Below are 15,770 nucleotides of genomic sequence, written 5' to 3'. Positions count from 1 at the left end.
TTACGTTCGAACACATAAGAGGCCTATATGAGTCAACAACAATCATTTTTTTATTTCCATGAAAGCTGGGAAAACCATTTTATCCATATTAAACAATAAATTTAGTTAATGCAGTGTAGCATCTTTAACAGCATGAATTCTTCTGGGTTCACAGTTATCTTGCCTTCGCTCCTTCTCTCCAGGTATGACCAACAGGCCTGACTTGATAGATGACGCCCTGATGAGACCCGGCAGGTTTGAGGTGAAAATGGAAATCGGTGAGATTACATTTTCTCTCTAAATACTTGATCCTCATTTGGGTACAAGTCTCAGGCACATGTGGAATAAAATGTGATGCAGTGTGCTCGTTTGAATGGCTTGCTATAAGGTGGGGCACCATTAATCCAAACCATTAAAATGTCAGCTAAATCCAAATAGCATCATTTCCACAGCAGAACCATGATGATATTTTTCTGGCATATAAACTGGATTACACGTGGATTATTTCAGAGTTTGTAGTTTTGAGGCTGCAGTAGTGGTATTACTGTAAACCCGGGCTTATCCAATCATTGAGGTAAATGGAAAATAAGGCAACCACCTTTAAGCTTCTGAATGACACAAACACATTTTATTATACTCGGCCTATAAGACGTCACAGTACAAAGTACATATTTTGGCAGGAAAATCAGTGTTTCCTGGATGATGAGTCTGAGAGGTCACAATTGGAAAAAATATTTCTTCTTTAAATAAGCGTACTGTCCTGGCTTTCTCCTGATGGTATGTAGAGGCATGCCACGTTAACATAACCTTTTTTTTTTCCATTTAATTGAATAACATTTTGAAAATCCAACCGCAGTTCCTCTTCCAAAAAACAGCGTCTTTGTTACTCTGAACAATCCACAGAACACAGTGTGCATGCCAAATGGAACAACTTTATCCATAAAAAGTAGTCCCTGTTTCTCCTGTCTATAGCTCATGGCCATGATCCTACTACACCCCTCTTTATAAATCTAGTTAGCATCAGACATACTACAGTTAGCAGCAGGTCCTTCGGTGAACTCAGTGTTTCCACAGATTAGATGTGTTGCCATGGTCAGCTTTCGTATTTTGCACTACACACTCGGTTTTGAAAAGTGTAACCACACGTGAGACTGCTTTCAGCTTGCCCTGGAGTGATGTCACATGGTCTGCCTTTCTTTCTCCCTTTAACTCAGATGTACTCTGCTGCTAATTTTTTTCCTTTTTTTTTTATTGAGCAATAGACTATGTGCGCCTTAGCATATGCTACTTCCGGTGGGGAAACTCCTGTAGGGCGCTCCGTTTCCGGTGTGATATTCGCAGCTTGTTTACCGTGGGGTTTTCCAAAAAAAGTCAACCAAATGGACGAATCAAGCGGCAATTTACATTTCTCAAGATGTCTTGAGCATTTACCGGATATATCTATAGATGATGTTCATCGACTTGTCGATATTTTTCCCTCGCGCCTCAGAGCAAAAGAGAGAAAGGATTGAAATTTCTTGGTATTTTATATATAGAGTTCCCTCGTTTATCGCAGGTGTTATGTTCTAAAAATAACCAGCGACAGGTGAAATCTGCGAAGTAGCCAGCTTTATTTTTTACAATTATTTTAGATGTTTTAAGACTAAAACCCATCACTACACACTTTATACACTTTTCTTAGACATGCATGAACAGTTTCACACTTTTCTCTCTTGTTTAAACTCTTTCAAAGTTCAAACCTTCGTTAAAAAAAAAAAGTCTATTACAGAATGAAACCAAAGATCAAAACCTGTTTTCAGTTCCAAACATTTATTTGAGAAATAAACCTACAGTATATTTGTTTTTCTATAAATAATAATGACAGTTTAAGCTTAATTGCACCTCAATGCACCATATATATATATATATATATATATATATACACACACACCTGTGTGGTATGGTAAAAAAACAAACAAAAAACGATAACTTCTACCTTCCTTTAGCATGTCCAGTTTGTTGACATGCTGTGTAGGTGTGTACTGATATCGATATAACGGGGAAACATATGGCTTTGACTATTGTTCACCTGTAGTTTGAATGCTGGACATTTGCCTGATTAAATCATAAGAACTGTCACTATACAGAGATGTGCTCCTGAATGTGGACGATGTGTCTTCTGCATGCAGTAATGCAGTTCTGCTTGTGTTGAGTGATGTAAACCAGCGGTCCCCAACCCCCGGGCCTCGGACCGGTACCGGTCCGTGAGTCGTTTGGTACCGGGCCGCGAGAGTTGAGGCTCAGGTGTGAAATGTATGGTTTTCAGGGTTTTTATCGGTTTTCAGCGTTATTTTGTTATCGTTTTTATCGTTAACTTGGTTTTCCTGGGTCTTTTCATGTGTGTTATGAATAAATCTTCTTTTTTTCGGTACCAGTACTAGTTTTATTTTGTTGTATTTATCCGCGACACCTTAAAGGCCGGCCCGTGAAAATATTGTCGGGCATAAACCGGTCTGTGGCGCAAAAAAGGTTGGAGACCGCTGATGTAAACAAACAATCGAGCTACGCTCTTCAAACATCAAAATTGATCATTCGATTTTTTTATGACACAGCAATGGTGAGTGTTCCCACCCTCTGCTCTTTGTAACTTAACGTAATCTTTCCGTTTTCGTATTTTGGACATGATTTTGGAGTCCACCTTCGCAGTAGCGATTGACTGCAAAATAAAGCTACCGAAAATGTACAACCCTACATCCGGTCTTAAAACAGGAAGTTAGCATTTTCTCGTGCACAGGGTCTAATGCAAAATACAAACTCTCTCTGCTGCTAAAATTTGATACCAATGGATTTAGTGTGAAGTGGTACTCAGTAGCACCCATGTAATTCAGTCAGCTCCGTAAAAAATATGAAGTTTGGGGCATAAGCTTCATTAAAGTGTCTCTAATCAGTAGCTAAAGCATTTCTGTTAGCTAGTTAATATTAGCACATAAAGCAAGCTAGTGCCCAGAGACAGTAGCTACTGTGCTTTCACCCACTAGTTTTTGATGACCCTTTCTCAAGCAACGAAATGAGTATTGTTACTGTTGCCATCTTGGATGTAACAAGAGTATGACCAAGACTTATAAAACCGACTTAATTTTTAATTCAGTATGAGTGACTGAGACCATGAACTCAGTAGGAAGGTTGTTCTCCCAAAGACTTGCAGTTCTTCTTGTAACCTCCGACATTGCTCCCTGGTGGGAGCAAATAATACACATTTAAGGGATTTGAATGTTGGCTTCCATTTTAATACCCAGAAGCTATATCCATCTTTTATACTGTCTACGTCTAGTGCTAGTTGGAAGCTCAGCTCGAATGTTTTTGAATAGAAGCCTGTATGCTAATGAACTTTCCTACTCTTTTTTTTTAACCCTCATTCTAATCTCTAGGTCTTCCTGATGAAAAGGGACGCGTCCAGATCCTAAACATCCACACCAACAAGATGCGAAGCTTCAACCTTCTCGCTTCCGACGTCAACGTCAAGGAACTGGCAGCAGAAACTAAGAACTACAGCGGTGCAGAGCTGGAGGGTCTGGTCAGGGCTGCGCAGTCAACCGCCATGAACCGGCACATCAAGGTCACAAGGCACTTCCTAATACACAAAGCATACATAGCGCTGTGTCAGTGTAATGACGAAGCAGAAACACCATCCACGTGAATAGTTTTCATCTAAAACACAGATCAGATATCAGATTTAAATATCAGTGGCTGTAAAAACCATGGACAACAGCATCTCCCCAAAACTGAAGCAAAGATGTCACGTCAGTTTTGGTGCCTGGCAGCAGTATAGGTCATAAACCCTGCCTCCTCCAAGTTAGTGGATGGCACAAATATGCTTTCTGCCAATTTAGGTAGTTATGATTTTCTTTCTCATTAGTTCATTTTAATTACTGATTTGCTGCTGCGCATCTCTGTTCAAGAAATGCAGTTTACTGCAAACCACAGCAACTGATGCACTTCAGGGCAGGGGTGTTGAACTCCAGGCCTCGAGGGCCGGTGTCCTGCAGGTTTTAGATATCACCCTGGGTCGACACACCTGAATCAAATGATTAGTGCATTACCAGGCCTCTGGAGAACTTCAAGACATGTTGAAGAGGTAATTTAGCCATTTAAATCAGCTGTGTTGGATCAAGGACACATCTAAAACCTCCAGGACACCGGCCCTCAAGGCCTGGAGTTTGACATCCCTGCTTTAGGGCATCAATGCATTGTTTATATCACCCAATGCATATATATTACTGTCTCTAAGGGAGAGCCCAGACACACTTCAGTGGAGGTTAATTTCAGTGACCTCATTCTTTCGTCTACTACCCACAGCTCAAGGCCATAGATGAGGGTAGGAGCATAGATCAACCAGTAAATCGACAGCTGTACACTAGCTCCTCTGCTTTCCTTAGTCGATTTTATGCTCATCTGAAACTTACTGACTTTTGTTTTTAGTAGATATTTCAGATTAGTAGTGACAGGGGATTGAATTGACATTGCCCCATTAATTTGTCATAATTTAAATGTGATGATTTCATCTCCAGGCTACCTCTACAGTTGAGGTGGACATGGAAAGGGCAGAGAAGCTGCAGGTCACCAGAGATGACTTCATGGGATCCCTCAACAATGACATCAAACCAGTATGTCTCTGCTGTTTTCAGAGATGATGTCATGAGCTTATGTTATGAATACAGTTCAATCCAGTGATATGAAAAAGGCAAAACAATGTTCCTAATACTTCTTCTTTAAATTTTCTAAGGCATTTGGTACCAACCAGGAGGACTACTCCAGCTACATCATGAATGGCATCATAAAATGGGGCGACCCAGTCACTCATGTTCTGGATGATGGAGAGCTGCTGGTACAGCAGACCAAGAACAGTGATCGCACACCACTTGTTGCTGTTTTACTGGAGGGTAATTAGTCAGAAACACGTCCAGCTAGTACCCCTGCGAGGAGTATTAATAGAAAAATGTCCATCCATCAGTAGCAAACTGTACCTTCCCCTTTGCATTCCAACAGGCCCACCCCACAGTGGAAAGACAGCCCTGGCTGCTAAGATTGCAGAGGACTCACAGTTCCCCTTCATTAAGATTTGCTCTCCAGACAAGATGATTGGACACTCAGAGATCTCCAAGTGCCAGGCAATCAAAAAGGTAAATGCAGCAGTGTCTTTTTGACTTTACACCAGTTCATTAAATAATCAGATGTTTACATTTAAAATTGTAGGTTTTCTTGTCGTTTCTCATGCATTAATGCCTTTCTGTCTTCACTCTTCCTCTCTTTGTTTCAGGTCTTTGATGATGCTTATAAGTCTCAGCTGAGCTGTGTTGTGGTGGATGACATTGAGCGTTTGCTGGACTATGTGCCCATCGGTCCACGTTTCTCAAATCTGGTCCTTCAAGCTCTGCTGGTGCTACTCAAGAAAGCTCCACCCAAGGTCAGAGTTCATCTGAAAACTGTATACACACTTTAATGTTGTGAACAAATATATGTTCTATATGTATGTCTATATGTTTTAGCTCTGTGATGGATTAGCTACCGTATCCTTCTGTGGATAACTTAAAACCCCCTGAGATTTCAACAAGCCCATTTTTTTCAGCAGCTTTAGTGTAAGGAGATGCAAGCCAAAACCCCCCAGAAAACCCCCCAAACTATTTCACTAAAGCACCAAATGTGCATTATTACTATTATTAGTTTGAAAATAATAGAACAAACAAAACTACACTTACTTGTGATTCTTGTCCACTTGTTCTAGCAAAGAAATAAGCTGTGAATCAAATGTCGCAATATTTATTTATTGCAATACTACAATAATGATATCTCTAGTTTTATAAAGAATGGAGTGACATTATCTCTATTGTCTATAGTCTTTGTGGCACCAACATGTATGTTTCCTTATACGTAGTTCTGGTCTTTCTATGATATTCTGGTGATAATAAGAAAAATATAAAGCAAATCCAATGTCAGCGAAATTAGTTAGTTTCGTGCATACAGGTAGAAAAGTTCATCTGTATCTTCAGCTAGCTAGCTAATTTTCTTAGTTTAGCATAAATACTCAAAAACGGGCAGTAAAAATGAGTCCGTCGCTGTCCAGTAGGTAGGTTACACCACTTTATGCCACTTATCCTTCTAAAATTCATTGTTTGCCAGTTAGCAAGAGAAGTACTGGCATGTGGATTTGATTAGTTCTCAATAGAAGTGCTAGCTAATTTCCCCCATTAATAGGCTTTGTGCTAAGCTAAGCTAGGTTACAGCTTAGCAAAGAACAGATAAATATAGAATATAGAATATGAGTAAAACGCGCCGATTGTTGAGTGAAACGGATGAACCAGAATTTGGTTTGTAAAAATGGTGCAAGATCAGTGATGTGGAACTGGTTTGGTGTTTGTCAGATACAAAACAAAGCACATTTTTTGTAGAACATGCAAGCGGCCATCGTTATTGCCGTATTTGTCGAACTAAGGTGCTCGTAAATCTGGGAGTAATCTGGGTCCTAAACTCCGTATTCTTCAGGCCCCAAAGTCAAACGAACACACAGCATCACCGAGAGTTAAAAACTATCTAAATTCTTTCATCTTTAATAAAACGATCAGCATTGCTGCTTTACCAGGTGCGACTATGAAGTTTAACAGCCAGGCATCCATGAAAACAGAATTTATTACATTTAACGGAGTTAGAAGTTAGCAGGAAGCTAGCGGAACTTAGCGCGCTAGTTTTGCTAGTTACCTAAACATGATATAGCATGTTCTGACTAAGAGATTTCTGAAAAAATTCAAACGTACAGCTCTGCTATCATTTCCAACATAAATTAAGACAGGAAACTAAACAGCAGTGACGTTTGTAGAGTTACTGAAGGAATAGAGCAGCTGTGATAGAATACAGCATTAATGAATTAATGGTACGGAAGTGGAGGAAGCAAGAAGAATGAGTTGAATAAAGTTTGATTTATCTGACTGCTTTGTTTCGCTTAATGTGCCTTATAATCCCGTGCACCTTATGGTCCGAGAAATACGTATTTGACTTTTTTATTTGGCACACTGCAGTTTAATGTAGCAAAGCACCTCTTTTTAACTTCAGTAGATATTATACATGGTTATACTCAGGATATGTCAGCCCATTTCTACTGGAAATGCCTTTTGGTTAAACTTTCAGCAAGGAATTTACATTTGCACTGTTAAATTGTTATATAGCTTTAATGCTTAAAAAACAGCTGCTTGTTTAAGTGAAAATAAATGGATGTTTTTTTGCGCTAGTAAAGTTGTGGAGTTGAATTTTGTCTCGCATCAATTATATCGTCAGTTATATCGTTATCGCAAATTTTCAAATATATATTGTGATAAATATTTTTGGTCATATCGCCCTGCTCTCTGTAGGTACTGATGGACATAACTGTGTTTGTTTTTCTGAAAAGTTTTGTGACATGAGATATGGTAGTAAATTTACTAATAACAAGAAAAACCTTTTGTAAAAATAAAGTCCACACAGGGCTTGTAAGACCTTTAATGAAGAAATTAATCATTCATAAGCACAGAAAATAACTGGATAATTTGCCGTAATTTATGTTGTAATCAACAACCTACAGAAACAAGTAATTTAAACCTCCTGCAGGGCCGGAAGCTGCTCATCATCGGCACCACCAGCAGGAAGGACGTCCTACAGGAGATGGAGATGTTAGATGCTTTTAGCACCACCATCCATATCCCCAACATCTCTACTGGGGACCAGCTAATCGATGCCTTAGAGGTAAGATGGCCCCATCGTTTCAGACGCACAAATGGCCACAACATACAGTACAGACAACAGAAAAAAATCACGTTCATTTTAGAATAGGTCAGCATGCATGTTTTATTGCTTAAAGATAAAAATAATCATAATTGTGCACTTAAACTAGCACTCAGAGGTGAAGGTGCTGAATTATACATAACCACCCCATTCCCAAAAGGATAAATGCATGCGCATACAAAAACAAGAAATCTTGTGGTGAAAAACCTATTTAACTGAAAATAAAAGCCTAGCTGCTAAAGCTGAAATAAAAGCATGTTTTTCCATAACTTATACCAGAGACTTTAAGTGCTGCTTGAATTGGCTTTATTGTCTTTGCAGCTACTGGGAAGCTTCACAGACAAAGAGCGGGCCAGCATCGCACATCAACTCAAAGGAAAGCGGGTCTGGATAGGTATTAAGAAACTCCTCGTGCTCATCGAGATGTCAATGCAGGTAGAGAAGCAAGGCGACATATTGAAAAAGTTTTGTGTGTGAGCTGTAGTGTGACAGACGAGTTGACTGATGGTTTAAAGTTTGCTTGGTGATAGGCAGTAGTTTGGGAACTAGCAATAGAAATTCTAACTGGTCCATTTACTAGACCTTGAGAGGGCTTGTGTACCCATCTAAATTGTGTTGTTTGCTATATTTTCCAAAAGATGACATTCCTGGAGACAATTTGTGGCCCAAAACTATTTTAACTGTTCAGTATTTATCAGGTTATTACAAATACAATCAAGCTAGAATTGACTAGCATAGTGACTAGAGCCTTAGAAAGAGTTCTAGGGATGTAATGGAGCATCCTAGTGTCACTGCCTAATGTCGTTAGGAAATATGAGATGTGACTGTATGATTCAGTGTGAACCTTTTCCTTCTATTTCTACCACTCTTCAGTTCCTCTCCGTCTTTATTTTGTTGTCTCTAGATGGATCCAGATTACAGAGTGACCAAATTCTTGTCTCTGCTTAGAGACGAGGGGGCGTGAGTACAACTGCTCTGCAACAATTTCATTAACTTTCATTACCTACCATCATCTCTCATCAGCCTAAACCTTCTTATTTTTATCATTATCTCCTTTCCTTTCATATGTTTACCCCTTTTTTAAAATAGAGTATCAGGATGTTGGTAGCATCACTGAAAGAGTACACTTAACACATCTAATTTACAATAGCCAAGAACACAATTTGTTTTAAAAGGTTCAATCTTGTATTCCCAGATATAACAGATATAGTAGATGCTCCTATTGTGCCAGTAGCACAAAAAGGCTAACAATCAGCTACTCCGTTTTCAACACTTACTAACACTAATGGCTTTATTCTGCAATCACCAGGTTGAATGAAGGTGACCAAATCCGAATATAAGCTGTTGGTCGCTCTCGCTGTGTACTGGTAAGGTGAACAACAAAGCGATGAAACTAGAATATGAAGCTGTAGCTTGCTAATAAGGTATTAGCATTTTTACATAGAAATGGTAATTAATGGCCAAATATTACAACATTCACATTAGCATGTATAGTTTATTTTAGCTAAAATTGGCTATATTAAGGTTGTTGTAAAACCAAAAAAAGCATATAGACATAACATAAAAAATATATTGAAAGATATAGAAGAGAGCTCCCAGTGATTATTATTTATAATGGATTAAAGGTTGTAATTTGTAAAAGAAAAGGAATTATTGTTAATTAAATAGTTTAACTTAAAATGTTCCCGATTTTTCATTCATTATATCATCAGCACGTCATTTTTTTTATCCACATATATAAACATTATCTCATCAGCCTAACATGACATTCTAAATGTCATGCATGAAGTTTTACTACCCCTTTATTTTATTTCACTATCCCATGGTGCCTTAGTTCATGCTTATTAATCTTTGATTCAGAGTTTAAGTTTGTTTGCATGTTTTAGTTTTTATACAGGGTGGGCCATTTATATGGATACACTGTAATAACATGGGAATAGTTGCTGATATTATGTGAGGGGGCAAACTCCTCAAGATGGGCGGTGACCATGGTGGCCATTTAGAAGTCGGCCATCTTGGATACAACGTTTGTTTTTTCAATAGGAAGAGGGCCATGTGACACATCAAACTTATTGGTAATGTCACAAGAAAAACAATGGTGTGCTTGGTTTCAACGTAACTTTATTCTTATTCATGAGTTATTTACAAGTTTCTGACCACTTATAAAATGTGTTCAAAGTGCTGCCCATTGTGTTGGATTGTCAATGCAACCCTCTTTTCCCACTCTTCACATCCTGATAGCAACACCGCAGGAGAAATGCCAGCATAGGCATCCAGTATCCGTAGTTTCAGGTGCTGCACATCTCGTATCTTCACACCATAGACAATTGCCTTCAGATGACCCCAAAGATAAAAGTCTAAGGGGGTCAGATCGGGAGACCTTGGGGGCCATTCAACTGGCCCACGATGACCAATCCACTTTCCAGGAAACTGTTCATCTAGGAATGCTCGGACCTGGCACCCATAATGTGGTGGTGCACCATCTTGCTGGAAAAACTCAGGGAACGTGCCAGCTTCAGTGCATAATGTCATGATTCGGCTGTGTGGCAGGCAGGAGAGGACCCAAACGCAAACTCACGGAGACAAAACGTAAACTCAAAAACAGACGCAAAACTAGAAACACTCACATGAGGCATGGACCTTCAAAGTAAAACAGGAAACACACTGACTGAATTCTAAAACACGCAAACTTAACAGCAACTGGGGAGACAGAACATAGGAACCTGAAACATGGTACAAAACATCACAGTGGACATAACATGGAACACAGGGAAGCCATATAACAAAGCCAAAGAGCTAAACCTAAGATAACCATAACTGAGATCCAGGGAAACAAGAAACAGTACATCAAAGGACTCAAAACATAAACCATGATATAAAAGCACAGGATCTCTTCCAAATAAAATAGGAAATAAAGTGAGACGCAGACATGATAACCAGAACTTGACAACGTAAGACACAGACATGAAACACATGAAGAGCAGGGGAGACTTAACATGGGTTGGAAACACAAGGGGGAACTAATAAGCAAATGAACATAGGAGACCTAAAGAGCTTAACATACTATAAACTAGAGATGGACCGATCCGATATTACGTATCGGTCCGATACTGACCTAAATTACTGGATCGGATATCGGAGAAAAATAAAAAATGTAATCCGATCCATTAAATATCACGAAAGCACCTCACAAAACTTGCAACACGCCGTAACTCACCTCAGAACGTTAGCACGTTGGAGCAGTATGCCTCACGTGATAGAGCAGCTGTGGCATGCAGGACCTGTCGGTGGTCTGGATAGCATGTGGAGCTTCGCTAGCAACCCGGCATTTCATCTCCGACAAAGTTATCCCCGAGAGAAGTAAAGCAAGTGTGTAAGTTCATCTCTGAATGTTTGTAAAGCATTCCCACGTTAAGCTTAACAAACGATATATGGAGCGACTGCCTCTTCTGGCTGCTACTTCAATCATGAAACTGCTTAACGATCAGCTGATCGGCTTTTCTGTCGCGAGTCCGTGTCTCTGGTTTGTTTTTGGCCCACTTTGCACCAGAAAGAGGAAACCAGCGGCTGAACAACAGCAGCACGTTTAAGCTTGATAAGCTGTTGTTAGAATTTATTTAATATTACTTTCTACTCGAGGATCTTTTTCTACGTAGCTGACGCTGGTAACTGTGCAGGGGCGGATCTAGCAAAGTTTAGCCAGGGGGGCCGATAGGGCATTAACAGGGAAAAGGGGGCACAAAGACATACTTTTCTTTCTTATTCTCATTTAAAATGTCTAGCTTTTAATAAATAATTATCCGAATCTTACACCCAAAGTTTTAATTTGATGTAAAATGAATAGAAGTCAATTACTGTATATAGTGACTATTAAGTCTAATATATATACCCTAGTAAGCTATAGTACTTTTTCCTTTGGGAAGGTACTATCTGTGCAGTCTGCAATTTTGTTGAAGAAAGATGTTGAATCTATTTAATATTTCTTGAAAAATAATTGATTTCTGTGTATTTTTTTTCACACTGCATCAAATTAAGGTTGATTACGTCGATTAAGCATCATGAGGTGGAGCGTGAGGGGTGGTTCCCTATTTTTTATTTTTTTATTTTTGTTGTTGCTGGGAGTTGGAACCCTATTAGTTAGGTTGCTTAATATTTATGCTAAGTACTCTTTAAAATACCAGAATAGGGAGGATGGTGTAGGTCTAAGTTTATTAGATTGATCAGTATTGCTGAACTATGAAATATTTTTTTTTTTTGCATATAGGTATAACAGAATAGCTTTAGTGTAGTTGTTGTTTTAAACTTGAGTATGAACTTATACAAAATGCAGCAAGATATTTAAAAAAAACTGTTTTGTTGATTAAAAAACACTATATCGGATTCATATCGGTATCGGCAGATATCCAAATTTATGATATCGGTATCGGTATCGGACATAAAAAAGTGGTATCGTGCCATCTCTACTATAAACATCAAAATGAACTAAAACTCAAAACACTGGCTCCTAAGACCCAGGATCGTGACACATAAAGAAGGAAACACATCATCATGTAGCAATTTCAAATATCCAGTGGCCTTGAGGTTTCCATTGAAGAATGGACCCACTATTGTTGTACCCCATATACCACACCAAACCATCACTTTGTTGTTCCAACAGTCTTGGAGGGATCCAGCCAATGTAGGTTAGTGTCAGACTCATAATTCCGGTTGCGCCGTAAGATGGCTGCACCGACGAGAGCTCCCAGTCATCTCAGCAAAAATGTTATTATTTATTTTGTACTGCTTTCAATTTCTGTGCGCACAGCGCGATCATACACTCGGTATGACAGACAAACGCTTCTGGAGCTACGTTCGTCAGCCAGTTCGGACTTTACAGCGGGTTTCGACTCCGTGGACGCTCTGCTGTCTGGGATCCTTTGTTTACTCGCGCGACGTCGAGGGAAAACAAAGAGGGGGAAACGCGCTGGAGTTTTGTGCCGAACGCGACAGAGAAACAGCAAGCCACCTCTGCCCAGCATCCTGCTCGCGAATCTCCAGTCTCTGGACAACAAACTTGACGAGCTGCGTGCACGGATTAAACACCAACAAGACACCAGGAACTGCTGTGTTCTGGCCTTCACAGAGACATGGCTGGAGCCCAGCGTCCCCGACTGCGCCATCACGCCGGATGGATTCACTGTTTACCGGGGAGACCAAACGAAGGATACAGGCAGGAAAAGGGGAGGAGGGGTGTGCCTTATGGTTAACTCCTCGTGGGCTAGAGATGTGTGTATCTTAAAAACTTACTGCTCTCAGAGCCTCGAGCTGCTGACCATTAAAGTCAGGCCTTTTTACCTCCCGAGGGAGATCAGCTCAGTTCTCCTCTCAGCTGTTTACATTCCCCCACATGCTGATAAAGCTAAAGCTATGGACGAACTGTATGACATCATTATTGGACTTGAGAACAAAAATCCATAAGCTGCCTTTATTGTGCTGGGAGACTTCAACAGAGCCAACATGAAGAAGGTTCTCCCCAAATACTATCAGCACATCTCCTTCCCCACAAGAGGTGATCAAACACTGGACCATTGTTACACTCCATTCAAAGAGTCATACAAACACCTCCCCCACCCAGCTTTTGGTAAGGCAGACCATTGTTCCATACTGCTGCTGCCTGCATACAGACAAAGACTGAAACAGGAAAAACCAGCTTCCAGGGTTATTTACAAACGGGACAGTGAGGCTGACGAGGTCCTGCAGGACTGCTTTGACACAACTGACTGGCAGATATTTGTGGATGCAGCTGATGGCAACATCAATGAACTCACAGACTCTGTCATTGGATATATTGGAAAGTGCATGGATGATACCATCACAAAAACCACTGTCCGCATATATCCAAATCAGAAACCCTGGGTAAATAAAGACGTTCGCGCCAAGCTAAAAGTGCGGACCTCTGCCTTTAACTCCGGGGACGCTGATGCATATAAAGCAGCCGGGTACGACCTCCGAAAGTCCATAAAAAAGGCCAGAAAGGACTACAGGGACAAAATGGAGTCCAGCTACCACAGCTTTGACACCAGGCGACTGTGGAATGGACTGCACTGCATCACTGACTACAAGAAGGTCAACACAGGCAGTGTTCAGCCCGCTGCATCTCTTGCAGATGAGCTCAACAACTTCTATGCTCGTTTTGACGCAGACAACAGAGAGCAGATCCTCTACCCTCAGGAGGACAGTGAGGCTGCAACTCTAACTCTGAAAACAGAAGCTGTGAGATGGACCTTTAAAAAGGTCAATCCTCACAAAGCTCCAGGACCAGACGGCATCCCAGGCCGGCTACTCAGAGTGTGTGCCGACCAGCTGGCAGAGGTGTTCACCAACATCTTCAACCTCTCCCTGAGGCAGTCAGTGGTCCCCACGTCCTTCAAAGCATCCACCATCATTCCCGTTCCCAAAAAATCAGTGGTCTCCTGTCTGAATGACTACCGTCCTGTTGCACTGACATCCGTCATCATGAAGTGCCTGGAGCGGCTGGGCAAAGGTCACATCTGCTCCTCCCTCCCTGACACACTGGACCCTCTTCAGTTTGCCTATCGGACAAACAGAGCCACGGAGGATGCCATCGCCCTGGCAACGCACACCACCCTCACTCACCTGGAGAAAGGGAATACATATGCAAGGATGCTCTTCATCGACTACAGCTCGGCATTTAACACCATCATCCCCTCAAAACTTGCCACGAAGCTCGTCGACCTTGGGCTGGGAACACCGATCTGCAGATGGATTCTAAACTTCCTCACAAACAGGCCCCAGGTGGTGAGAGTTGGTAAGCACACCTCCTCATCACTCATCCTGAACACAGGTACGCCACAGGGTTGTGTGCTTAGCCCCCTCCTATATTCCCTGTTCACACACGACTGTGTTGCTAAACAAGAGTCCAACATCATCATCAAGTTTGCGGATGACACAACCATCATAGGCCTCATCACAGACAACGATGAGACGGCCTATAGAGAGGAGGTGACGGCGCTGTACGAGTGGTGCCTGGAAAATAACCTGACTCTCAACATCAGCAAAACTAGAGAGATGATAGTGGACTACCGGAAACGACCAGTCAGAGAACACCAGCCCATCCATATCAACGGTGTCAAGGTCGAAAGGGTCAGCAGCTTCAAGTTCCTTGGAGTCAACATCACTGAGGACTTCTCCTGGACCCTTCACACAGACGCTGCTATCAGGAAAGCTCGCCAGCGGCTTTACTTCCTGAGGAGGCTGAGGAAGTTTGGCATGAACTCCAACATCACCTCAAATTTTTACAGGTGTGCAATCGAGAGCTTGCTGACGAGCTGCATCACAGTTTGGTACGGAAGCTGCTCTGCCAGCAGCCGTAAATCACTACAGAGGGTGGTGAAGGCAGCAGAGCACATCACTGGCACGAGGCTTCCTGCCATTCAGGACATTTATCTCCAGCGATGCCTCCGTAAAGCACACAGCATCATCAAGGACCACAGCCACCCAGCACATCAGCTCTTCTCCTTGTTACCATCTGGCAGACGTTACAGGAGCCTGTCTGCTCAGACTATAAGACTCAAAAACAGTTTTTACCACCAAGCCATACGACACTACAACACTTAAACACACACAACACAGCACTCAGAAGCTACCCTGCAGCTTCACAAGTACTCTGTTTAATCTGCACTGGTCACTCCATTTTATTGTCATTGATATTTATATTTAAAAAAGTGCAATACTGTAATTTTCTGCTGCTCATTCCTGTGCAGTATCCCATCTGCCCTCCCGTCATATTTCTTTTCAAGATTTTCTTATTTAATCACTAGTGTACATATATTTATATTTATAGATACATATATATTTAGTCATCTTTTCTCTTTTACCACGTCTCTCTAATATTTGCTCCTTACTATTTTTCTATTTTCTTTATTATTTTATTTTATTATATTTTCTCCTACTGTATCATGCTGCTGAGTGACTGCTGCTCATCAAATACATTTCATTGCAAT

The 15,770-nt window shown here is 41.0% G+C and overlaps 1 protein-coding gene across 3 annotated transcripts in view; it reads left to right on the top strand.

The window, feature by feature from the left end:
• The window catches only part of nsfa (N-ethylmaleimide-sensitive factor a), an 82,898-nt gene that overhangs the window by 65,108 nt on the left and 2,020 nt on the right, over nucleotides 1-15,770 (top strand). For 2 of the 3 annotated variants that reach the window (XM_004570307.4, XM_004570305.2), the window contains 10 exons: nucleotides 183-257; nucleotides 3,387-3,574; nucleotides 4,527-4,622; nucleotides 4,742-4,898; nucleotides 5,005-5,138; nucleotides 5,276-5,422; nucleotides 7,594-7,728; nucleotides 8,089-8,202; nucleotides 8,672-8,727; nucleotides 9,077-9,134. In XM_004570307.4, coding sequence (XP_004570364.1) covers nucleotides 183-257; nucleotides 3,387-3,574; nucleotides 4,527-4,622; nucleotides 4,742-4,898; nucleotides 5,005-5,138; nucleotides 5,276-5,422; nucleotides 7,594-7,728; nucleotides 8,089-8,202; nucleotides 8,672-8,727; nucleotides 9,077-9,107 — 1,133 coding nt within the window. In that variant the 3' untranslated portion in view covers nucleotides 9,108-9,134. The remainder of the gene's footprint in view (nucleotides 1-182; nucleotides 258-3,386; nucleotides 3,575-4,526; nucleotides 4,623-4,741; nucleotides 4,899-5,004; nucleotides 5,139-5,275; nucleotides 5,423-7,593; nucleotides 7,729-8,088; nucleotides 8,203-8,671; nucleotides 8,728-9,076; nucleotides 9,135-15,770) is intronic. The other variant, XM_004570306.4, reaches the window with a different exon arrangement.

Source organism: Maylandia zebra, linkage group LG4 (assembly GCF_041146795.1).
Source record: "Maylandia zebra isolate NMK-2024a linkage group LG4, Mzebra_GT3a, whole genome shotgun sequence".
NCBI lineage: Eukaryota > Metazoa > Chordata > Actinopteri > Cichliformes > Cichlidae > Maylandia > Maylandia zebra.
Note: the sequence above shows the minus strand (reverse complement) of the source record. Positions and strands in the feature narration are given on the sequence as shown.